General features: G+C 46.1%; 1 protein-coding gene across 3 annotated transcripts; it reads left to right on the top strand.

Moving 5' to 3' along the window:
• The first annotated feature begins 2,991 nt into the window (after positions 1-2,991).
• Positions 2,992-8,845, top strand: LOC133363960 (serine/arginine-rich splicing factor 3-like). Of its 3 annotated transcripts, none has more exons than XM_061583775.1 (6): positions 2,992-3,136; positions 4,334-4,541; positions 5,218-5,352; positions 7,379-7,417; positions 8,256-8,342; positions 8,629-8,845. In XM_061583775.1, exons 2-6 carry the CDS (start codon positions 4,336-4,338, stop codon positions 8,654-8,656), a joined length of 495 nt encoding a protein of 164 aa, XP_061439759.1. In that variant the 5' UTR covers positions 2,992-3,136; positions 4,334-4,335; the 3' UTR covers positions 8,657-8,845. The 3 variants fall into 3 exon arrangements, with proteins under 3 accessions (XP_061439759.1, XP_061439758.1, XP_061439760.1); XM_061583774.1 differs by having other exon boundaries at positions 2,993-3,140; XM_061583776.1 differs by lacking the exon at positions 2,992-3,136 and adding an exon at positions 3,374-3,891.
• The last annotated feature ends 2,314 nt before the right edge of the window (positions 8,846-11,159 follow it).

The raw sequence follows: 11,159 nt of genomic DNA, 5'->3' as shown, positions 1-11,159 counted from the left end.
GCCAGTCTTATTGGGGGCTGACTGGCATCTTATTGTACCAGCTGCTCTAATTGCCAGTGTGTTTCTGGGCCCAGTTCAAAGTGCAGCTGTTGATCTTTAAAGCCCAAATGGTTTGTTCCCAAGCTCCTGATTAGACTGACTGTACCCACACTATCCTGCCCACACTTTAAGATCTGCTTCAGAGGCTCTTCTCACCTGGGGTGACCACCCCCTAGGTTGGAGGTGGGTGGCCGTGGGGAGGGTCCCATTCCTATTCTGACTCCAGAGCAATGGGGCTCCTTATTAGGCCCGCTGACCTTTTCCAGCTGACTTTCCAGGCATGGGGTGGTATTCAGTGCACGACCTACTCAAAGTGGACCCATTGAAGTTAATAGACAGGACTACTTGCTGTCCATTAATTTCAATAGGTATACTCTGAGTAGGGCTTGGATGAATACAACCCACAATGTTTGCTAGCTGGAGATCCCCCTGACTCAATTATGTCCTCTCTGGTTCTGTATTTTTTATGCTAAGTGTTCATTTGTCCTGCTTTAATGTTTTAAATTTTGTTCTCTTGTTGCTCGTTTGCCACTTTGAATTGGCAACATCTGCTGCAACTTCTTGGGAACAGTTTCAGTTGATGCGGCCTGATGATGTGGACAAGGTGCTTGCCATGATGCAGCCAGCAACGTGTCTTCTCGACCCTTGCCCTTCTTGGCTTATTAAAGCTTACCGAGGGGGTCTGACCGAGTGGATCCAGGGTGTGGTCAATGCATCATTGCGGGAGGGAGTGGTTCCACTCAGCGGCTTTTGATACCATTGACCATGGTATCTTTCTGGGCAGACTCGGTGAGATGGGTATTGGAAGCACTGTTTTACAGAAGTTCCTATCTCCAAGGTCATTTTCAGAAAATAGCATTGGGTGATTGTATTTCAGCCCCCTGGCAGTTGTGCTCTAGGGTGCCGCAGGGTACCATCTTGTCCCCCATGCTGTTTAACATCTATATGAAGCCCTTGGGAGCAGTCATCAGGAGCTTTGGGGCAAGGTTTCAGCAGTATGCTGATGATACCCAGCTCCATTTCTCTGGCCGTGCAAGCCCTGGACTGCTGCCTGGACTCAGTGGTGGGCTGGATGAGGGCCAATAAACTGAGTCTGAATCCTAGCAAGGTGGACGCGTTGTGGGTTGGTGGTTCCCGAGTTCGGATAATTGGTCAGTTGCCTGCTTTGGACGGGTCGTACTCCCTCTGAAAGAGCAGGTCTGTAGCCTGGGGGTGCTCCTGGATCCATCTTTGTCGCTAGAGACCCAGGTGACCTCAGTGCCTAGGAGGGCCTTTTACCAGCTTCGGCTGGTGAGACAGCTGCAGCCGTTTCTGGACTGGGATAGCTTGACCACTGTTGTCCACACACTGGTAACCCAATCACTGTAATGCGCTCTACGTGGGGCTGCCCTTGAGGTTGGTCCAGAAGCTGCAGCTGGTACAAAACGTGGCAGCGAGACTGCTCACTGGAGCAGGGTATCGCCCACATGTCACCCAGCTGCTGAAAGAACTGCACTGGCTGCCCATTTGCTACCAGGCCAACTTCAAGGTTCTAGTCTTGGTGTACAAAGCCCTATACAGCTCAGGACCAGGATACCTGAAAGTCGGTCTTATCCCTTACATACCCAGTCGATCACTGCACTTTGCAGGTGAGGGCCTCCCGCAGATACCATCTTATCAGGAGGTTCGTTCGGTACAATATAGGAAACGGACCTTTAGTGTGGCAGCACTTACCCTGTGGAATTCCCTCCCTCTGAATATTAGGGAGGCGCCATCTCTGTTATCTTTTCAGTGCCTTTTGAAGACTTTTCTTTTTCAACAAGCCTTTTAAGTTGAGAGCTATCCCAGTCTGTGTCTGAATTGCTTAATGTTTTTAATAGTTTTTAACCCTTTAAAAAAAGTTTTTAAAATGTTTTTAACGTTGTTTTGTCTTAATGTATTTTAAGATTTGTTTTTATGATATTTTAAAGTGTTTTTAGTGCCTTGTTTGCCGCCCTGGGCTCCTGCTGGGAGGAAGGGCGGGATACAAATTAAATAAATAATAATAATACTTGCCCAGACAGGCAGCCTGGAAATATTTTAAATAAAATAAAAATAAACTCACTTTCCTTGGTGATCTCAACCCCCCCATGCCTCAAGGCTGTGCCAGGAAGCAGGCCCTACTAACCACCTCGGCCTCCTACTGGGCCCTCCCCCAAGCTGCAAGTGGTGCCATCTCCACATCAGCATCAAAAGTGACGGGGGCAGGTGCTGCCTTCTGCTCTACCCCCCGGCAGTCCCTCCCTCAGCTACAGCGGCGTGCTGTAAACTGGGGCATTGGAGGGTAGCAGAAGGGCCCCTGACCTGGTTATGGGGGGGTCTGGCATTTCTCCCCTTCCCCAAGCAGAGGGAAGGGAGAAGAGCGCCCATCCAAAGGAGTGAGTTGAGCCGGGAGCGACGAGATCAGCCGAGGCAGACCCTTCCTCCCCACCCCCACCCCGACCCCCACCCCCACCCCGGTGGCATTGCCAGCCCCGCTGCCTGGAGCCAGGCTAATGGGGCTGATTTGATCAGGCCCGGCTAATCCAAAGCAGGAGCCCTCCCTGGCCGGCGGCGCGGCTCCTCAGCGGGAGGCTGGTTAACCGCAGCAATCCGGGCCTCAAGTGCCGTCTGGGGAGGCCGCGGGCAAGAGGGCAGAGGCGGGGGGGCGAGCATGAAGGTGCCGAGGAGGCGAAGGAGCAGCAGCGGCCGAGGCTCGGCGTCGGATGGGGCGGGCAGGAGGGATCCTCTAGCCTAGCGGCTTCCAGCATGCCCACCAGCACCGGCACCACGCCGAGTGAGGCTTCGCTTCACCTCTCCTGGGACCCGACCCGCCGGTAAGAAGACAGCAGCAGCAGCAGCAGCCAAGCGGCGCCCTTCCGATTCCAGGGGGCTCAGTCAACTGGAGTTCCGAGAAGGCAGCAGCCTCACTGTAAGCTCATTACTGTAGCTTCCGGCCGAGGGGGCGGGGAGGAGTCACCAGATATAGCGCGGAAGCCGAAGACCACATGCGTCGACTGAGTCTTAGTCGGCCTTCCCGTTTAGAGCTGACCCAGCCTGCGGGGGCCTCTGCAGCCAGCCAGCCAGCCGTCAGGGGAAGGCAGGTGTGCACAATTACGAAAGGGGGGCATCTCATCTGGATCTCTACAGCACGGGAGGGAGGGAGGGACGTGGCGTCCCGGTGCGCGTTAGGCGGGGCGGGGTGAGACCTGAGGAGGCGCCCCCCCCGCGACCCTCCATTCGCAGGACAAAGCGGGGGGGCCTCCCCACTTTAGCTCGCGCACGACAAGGTCGCAGGGAGGGGCGGGCCAGCCCACCCGGCCCTCCGCGCTCCCGCCAGTCCTCTGGCAGCTGCGGCGCTTCCGAGGAAGAGCGCGGCGCCCGAGCGGGGAGCGGGTGGACTCGAGCCGACGCGGGGCACGCTGAGCTGGGCCGCCGCGAGGAGCGCTTGCAGAGCCTTCCCTCCGGCGGGGCCGCTGAGCTCGTGGCCAAGCCGGTGGGCCGAGGCCTGAGGAGGGGCCGCCGCTTCGCACCGTCTGGGTGCCGGAAGAAGGCCCTGTGGGGGAGCCGGAGAGGGATCGCCGCCCGCGCCGCTGGGAGGAGGGAGGACTGGGCGAGGCCACCTTGGCACAAATGGGCTGAAGCGGCGGTGGCGGGCTGCCGGCCAGGACCAGCCTGAAGGGGCCTCCGGGAAGTCCCCGAGGAGGAGCAGCCCCGCCGGCGGGGGAGGGCTTCTGCCCGAAGGTGGAGAGGGCGTGCCATCAACCGAGATGGCGGCAGAGGCTTCAGCCCCGTAGGGAAACCTCGGCCGCCATCTTGATTGATGGCAAACCGCAAAATACAGCAGAGAAAAAGGTAAGCGAAGCGGGGGATGGCGGGCGGTTCGGAAGCTCTTGTCCGGCGATCCGCGGCTCCTGTCCTGCTCCCACGGATCGCAGAAGGAGAGCGGAGGGCCCTCTGTAGCTCCAGGGGCCCTCGGGCCAATGCCCCACCTTGCTGCCCTTTAGAACTGGCCCTGGGTACATCCATCACACTGAATATTCTTAGTTATTTTAATAATTTTTATTGCTTCTTTGTTTCTTATATTGTATTTTGTTGTATTACAATTTGAATTCTATAGAATTGCAGTTACAACGACAGGCAGAAAAATCATTTAGCACTCCACCAAGATTCTCAACAATTTTCAAGTGGACTGTGAGGGGAAAAGTTTGGGAATTACTGATTAAAAAATTCCCCTGCTGCATGGTAAATATTACAAACAGAAGGCAGACAAGTTTTTCTCTTGCATTCTTTTCAGAGATGCATCGTGATTCGTGTCCACTGGACTGCAAGGTTTATGTAGGTAACCTTGGGAACAATGGCAACAAAACTGAATTGGAACGAGCATTTGGATACTATGGACCACTACGTAGTGTGTGGGTTGCTAGGAATCCCCCTGGTTTTGCTTTCGTTGAATTTGAAGACCCACGTGATGCTGCTGATGCAGTCAGAGAACTAGATGGGAGGTAAAGATTCACTTACATTTGGGTTGAGGCCTTCATATATGGGTACTAAGCTCTAGAAATGTAATACACAAATTAATTAGCTATATTAACAATATAGAAGAATATGTTGGAAAATAGATTTGTTGAAAAAAAGTGTCTGGCTTTCTTGATTAGAAATAGCCCAGCTTTGTTATGTGGATATGTAAGAAATAGAACTGATTTCTTTCAAGGAAAAGTAATTCATACTAACAATCTGTTAGATTTGTGCAAAGATGAGTGGATTCTTTGTTTGCATAATAAAAGAATTTGAGTGCAATTTAAGCATGTTGCATATCATTCTTGAGCTTTTAAAATTTTGCACTCCAGTCATACTACAGACAATATAAACGTTGGTTTAAAAACATTTGTATTTTGATGTCTATAGGAAACATTAAAATTGGAGTCAAATATGCATTCTATATTGGCAAAGCAGTTTTTAAGTGCTGACTGCTTCTTAAAAATGATATACTGGTCTCTAGCCTAATTTCCAGTTCAGCAAAACAAAAACCACTAGACTAGTTTGTAGTGTTTTCTGTCAAAGTTTAATTATCTTGGGAAATACAAGATACAGGTGCAGAGGTTCTTTCCAAATTTGTTGAAGTGTTTTGCGTACTTTTATTAAGTTGTTAGCACTAACAGTGCTTGTCTTGCCTCTCAGAACACTATGTGGGTGTCGTGTCAGGGTGGAACTATCCAGTGGTGAAAAACGTAGCCGGAACCGTGGTCCACCTCCCTCATGGGGTAGACGTCCTCGAGATGACTATCGCAGGAGAAGTCCTCCGCCTCGTCGCAGGTATTTAAGATCAAAAAACTTGCATAGAGATGTTGGTAGTATTACCAATATGGCATAATAGACTTTAAAAAAAATTGATTGGTATCAATATCCAGTCATCAAATTCTAAAGCGTTAAACATGTGTTAGAGAGATACATTGTGTTGAACACTGACTTTTATCCTTAGGTGTCTATACCAGTTGATAGTGCCCTCTAACATGGATTATCATCTTTCCTTCTGAAATCTGTTCATCTCCTGTTTGCTTCCTTTTTCTTCCCAATACATCAACTTGGTTTTTTGCTTTTCTCTACACCATTGTGGTAAACATTCCATACAACAGCTTGGCTTTTTTCCACTCAAGAGTTTTTTCCATTTTAGCACAAGTAATGCCAGGCAGGCAACTGTTTTAAGAACTCTGAAGCAATGAACAGTTGCTTAGCTAAATTTGACAGTAGTAAAACTATTGAATTATAACCATCTTTTGAGTTCTGCAATAATAAATTTCAAAATAAAGCAGATTTTTACATGGTAATGGATTCTCTGACCCTGACAAGTTGTTTGGGTGTTAAGTATTCATTTCAATACTTAAAATCTTTATTTCTGCAAGGGCTTATCTTAACCTGTTGCAGGTGAATGAAGTCCATACAAGATAAGAGTGAAACCTATTCCCTTTCACTGTAGAACACAATAGGAGTATTTGTTAGCTAATAGATGGTTGTACTGATGGCTTGTTTTTCATTTTTTATGCTTTTTTGGTCCATCTATTAATAAAAATGAACCCGTTACAGAGTCACCATCATGTCTCTTCTCACCACCCTCTGAGTCTGCATTAGCCAGTCAACTAGCCCTTTCAGCGTCATGTGACCAGCGCGCCCCATTCAGCTTGGCTGGTGTCGTTTCACATGACCCAGGCATGGCCAGTCGTCAGGTTGCACCACCCTTTGGTTCCCGAGCATGCTGTTTTCTCTCAGCCTTCTCTCCAACCTTAACCAATTCGGCAGCAGCCACCTCGACCGCCCACACATTCCCGGCCAATCAGCTCAGCTGTTTATTTACCAAATGTCTTCACAACAACTACAGCAGCAGCCTTCGGCTAACAAAAAAGCAGGAAAAATCCACAATACCCCTTTCGCCAACCAACTAAATACAACGCAACATCTGGCAAAACCTTTTCAGCAAATTCTTCTTGGCAGTCAGTCCGGCAGCCTCACCTCACCATTTCTAGCTTGTTGAAACCAAAAACTAGTAAGTTTTTCCTGCTTATACAGTTTACTGCTGGTTAAAATAAGGAGTAAGTGGCTTATAAGTAATTATTTTTTCTCAATCAAAGGCTGGCTGTGCATAATTTCGTGGTAAATACATTATGTTGCTTGAATAAAACTTTTAACGGTGTTAAGGAAACTTAATATAAGAAACTAAACTGCAGTATATTTGCATGTGAGATGGCAGACTACACTTAATTGCTAACTTAGGTTTTCCTTGCAAACATCTGCCACTTCCTTTCACCTTTAAATGGTTTTACTAACAGTTTTCAAAACTTAAAACAATTACTTTTGGATAAACTGGGCAAACTAAGGTTCTTTAGACTAAACACACAATGACATTTTAAAATTTTACATTCACAAATGTGCATTTCTAATGGTGTTTAATGGCTTGTCACTGTGTGCATTAGTCTTTCACTTGATACCTTATGTCCTGTTGAGGACTCTTTACCTTGCATGGGTTCCAAAATGCTGGTCTGTACCAATTTTGGGACTACTTGTGGGACATTAGTATAGTGTTCTAGGCAGTGGATTTAGTTGAGATGGAAGTGCTGCATTGGACAGGTTTGCTTCTGATGCATTAGTTCAAGCAAACTCATGGTTTGGAAGCTTGCTGATCACACTTAAGTTTTTTAATGCCTGAATCTTTCCATTTGGCTGGATGATGGGTGCCATGTATTTGGCACATTCACTGGGCCCAACAGTGATTTGAAAAGTTGGGAATTGCCTCACCCCAGTAATTTTGGATTGATGAAAATACTCACTTTTCTGTTTTTGATTGTAGATCTCCTAGAAGGAGAAGCATGTCCCGTAGCCGCAGCAGGTAAAGTATTCATGTTGTTGAATTTGAATTGTCTAGAGCTTGCCTATATCATGTGCCCCCCTTTTTAAAATAGAGTGCTGTACAGAAATAGAGATGTTGAAGGCGTGGGAAGAAGCTGGAAAAATGAGGGGGTCCCTTTTCCCTTGGGAAAATGAGAATTCAGGGAAATGTTTTTCCCGGAATTTTTCTGGGCTTTCACATCTCTATGTAGAAATCAAATAACAAAGATGGAGTATTTATAACTCAAACTATTGCTGAAGGGTAGCTTAAATATTAAATTGTATAACTGAATTGCCATAAATCTCTTTAACTCTTTTCAAGATGTGCTTTGTCATCACAGTTATCAGTATGCTACATAACAATGTTTATACATGCAGAATATGTTTAATATTAAAATATTACAGCCTAATCTGACTTTACCTTTAAACACTTCTGGAGTTTTTCCGGCATCAAATGCTATGATACAAGAAAATATCTTTTGTTTTGAATCAGTTTTTCAGTATCAGTGTTGAATTATGAATTCATCTAAAATGGTGTTAATAAAACAAGACTTTTCAAGCATGATTTCAACTGTTGTACAGGTTAATACATTGGCACTGCATATCATTGGTTAAAGTAAAATCTGTGCACATGCATTTGCATGTCATAGCCCTTAACTGGAATCTTTTTTTTAAAAAAAGTATTGGGAACTTAAGCTAACTGTATGGGAATAACAAAGAAAAGCATTGTCTTGTTCAAGGATTGAGTTGGAATATATTGTTTTCAAAAATACATTTATATTGCCATAAAATATTTTTTTATTTGAGAGTCACTTGAAACTTATTATATTCTCTTACAGGTCCCTTTCTAGAGAGAGAAGACGAGAGAGATCACTGTCAAGGGAGAGAAATCATAAGCCTTCCCGTTCATTTTCCAGATCTCGTAGGTAAGGATGCTTGTATTACCCCAATGCAGGTGTGGGGAACCTTTGGCCCTCCAGATGTTGCTGGATGACTGAATACAAAGTTTAATTTTGTAGCATATTCACTAGAGAAATTTCAGTTTCACTAGCGGAATAATTAAAAACTTCATAACTCCATATGCATATTGGTCTAATTGAAATTTCAAATGCAGGTTAAATTTATTTAGATACAAATGTGACAAGGTTTAAATAATGATGTTGAAGTACTTTCATTATTTGTCTGAGAATCTTTAATGTATATTCTATCTAGCCGCTCCAGGTCAAATGACAGGAAATAGAACTTCAGGAAGAGTAATGTACAGGAAGATGTCTACAAAATGAACAAGAAATTTGCTCAAATCATACACTTTATTTTGCATTTGTTACATACAAGTCAAGTCATTTGTCTTTTATCCAAAAAGGGCACAAAATGGACATGAACCACCACAGAATTTGATCATTTATAATAAAAAGGATGTACAAAAACAGTGATTGCAGTTTGGGTAATTTTTGGAAGGTATCAAGATCTGGTTTAGATCAACCCCCAAAGATCTTGCTGCCCTAGTCAAGATGTGGCTGTGGTGGAAAAGAGGTCACAGGAGATAGCAAGCAAAAGTTATAACATCCTCACAGCCAATCTCAGATCCAATGCATAGAGCACAGCACAACGGCATCATGCCACTGGGTGGGCCTGTGGACCACAAGAAGTGGAAAGGGCTACACTTCAGCATTCACATTTATAAACATAGTAGCAGAATTAAAGTATAAGAATTTCATTAAATAGACAAAAAGATATTTGAAACAATATCAGAGCTTCTCAGACTATAAAGTAAATGCTTCCATTTCTACCAAAAGAATTCCTGGTTTCTTCTCCACTTCTAACCAAACCGTCAATTTAAAAACCTGAGGCTATTCTGCATACTTCTTACCAATCCTTATTTCAGCAGTGGGAAACCACTGGCCTGTGGGCCTAATTAGGCCCACCAGGTCTATAAATTTGGCCTACAAGGCCATTTGGGGCAAACCATGCTCACCTGTCAGTCGCTAGATGTCATATGACATCAGGCACGAAGATCTGTTGTCGCTCATCTAACCATTAAGATTCCAGAGAAGGGCGCTCTCGTACCCAATCGTAGTGTTCAAAGGCAATAAATTTCAATAGAATCCTTTAGGGTACTGTTTCCATATCAACTTGTCTTCAAGGAATCCTTGCATTTTGCAAGAGAATTCTGGGACATATTCTAGAGAGCAGCAGTCAAGCACACTTCACTACTATACTATGTGATTGGGCAGCATATCCTAACAAATCTCATGTGACTGGATGTTGGAGTGGAAGACTGGCACAGCCAGTGCGCACAGCCGCAAAAAAAGTGGAAAGGTAGGTGAAGCGGGGGGGATGGGGTGGGACGGGACAGCGGGCGGCTCAGAAGCTCCTGTCCTGTGATCCCTCCCGTGGATGTTTCTGTGGATTGCAGAAGGGGAGCGGAGGGGCCCAGGGCACACTGGTGCCCAAGGGCCCCGTCATGCCTGGAGCCAGCCCTGAGCAGCGCCCTCTCACGACGCAAGAGCGTCATGCCGCTGGCTCCTGACCCTGGCCCCACCCACCGGCCTCTGGTTCCTCCCTGGGTCCCTCAGGCTTTGGCATATTTGGAAGCGCTCCCTCCAGTCAGGCGGTGTCCCACACAGGTAGGATTCTGTGCAGTAGGTGGGCAGCAGTTTCCTTCGGGCTGTTGGGTTCTCCAGTGGTCAGTAAACTAGTCTGAGATTTAGTAAGTTAGCAGAGCTTTCAGAAGAAAATTACCCTGTGCTTTATAGATAACAGCAAAGCCTTTGACTGTGTAGATCATGAAAAACTATGGAATGCTTTAAAAGCAATGGGGGTGCCACAGTATCTGATTGTCCTGATGAGCAACCTATACTCTGGACAAGAGGCTAGTGTAAGGACAGAATATGGGGAAACTGATTGGTTCCCCATCAGAAAGGATGTGAGACGGGTGTATTTTATCACCCTACTTGTTTATCTATACAGTAGGACCCCACTTACCAGGGCTTTGCATTCCTGCTTTCCGCTAATGCGGCGGCAGGAAATTCCCCTTTTTAAGCCGATTTTGCGGCATTTTCGCGTGATGGCCCCATTATAGTCTATGGGTTCCGCTTTACAGCGATTTCTGCTTTACGGCGGGGGCCTGGTCCCTAACCCGCCGTGTAAGCGGGGCCCTACTGTACACAGAACATATATGGAAAGCGGGATTGGACCAAGCTGAAGGAGGTGTGAAAATTGGAGGGAGAAATATTAATAATTTAAGATATGCAGACAATACCATACTACTAGCAGAAACCAGTAATGATTTGAAAGGAACACTGATGAAAGTTAAAGAGGAAAGCATAAAAGAAGGACTATAGCTGAACGTCAAGAAGACTAAAGTAATGACAACAGAAGATTTGTGTAATTTTAAAGTTGACCATGAGGACATTGAACTTGTCAAGGATTATCAATACTTTGGCAAAGTCATTAACCAAAATGGAGACAATAGTCAAGAAATGCGGACTAGATGGAAATACTGTCAGCTGGATTCACAACTGGTTGGAAAACCGTACTCAAAGAGTGGTCGTCGGCTCTGCTTCGGACTGGAAGGAGGTTTCGAGTGGAGTGCCACAGGGTTCTGTCCTGGGGCCGATACCCTTCAACATTTTTATCAATGACTTAGGTGATGGGGTGGAGGGAAGCCTTATGAAGTTTGCGGATGATACGAAACTGGGAGGGATAGCTTACACAATGGAAGACAGGAATAAAATCCAAAG

This window comes from Rhineura floridana, chromosome 9, assembly GCF_030035675.1.
Source record: "Rhineura floridana isolate rRhiFlo1 chromosome 9, rRhiFlo1.hap2, whole genome shotgun sequence".
Taxonomy (NCBI): Eukaryota; Metazoa; Chordata; class Lepidosauria; order Squamata; family Rhineuridae; genus Rhineura; species Rhineura floridana.
Note: the sequence above shows the minus strand (reverse complement) of the source record. Positions and strands in the feature narration are given on the sequence as shown.

Excerpts from the sequence above, each read along its gene's own strand:
- LOC133363960 (XM_061583775.1), top strand. The coding sequence starts at position 4,336 with ATGCATCGTGATTCGTGTCCACTGGACTGCAAGGTTTATGTAGGTAAC. Across the intron at positions 7,418-8,255 it reads ATGTCCCGTAGCCGCAGCAG|GTCCCTTTCTAGAGAGAGAA; the intron begins GTAAAGTATTCA and ends ATTCTCTTACAG. Across the intron at positions 8,343-8,628 it reads TCATTTTCCAGATCTCGTAG|CCGCTCCAGGTCAAATGACA; the intron begins GTAAGGATGCTT and ends TATTCTATCTAG.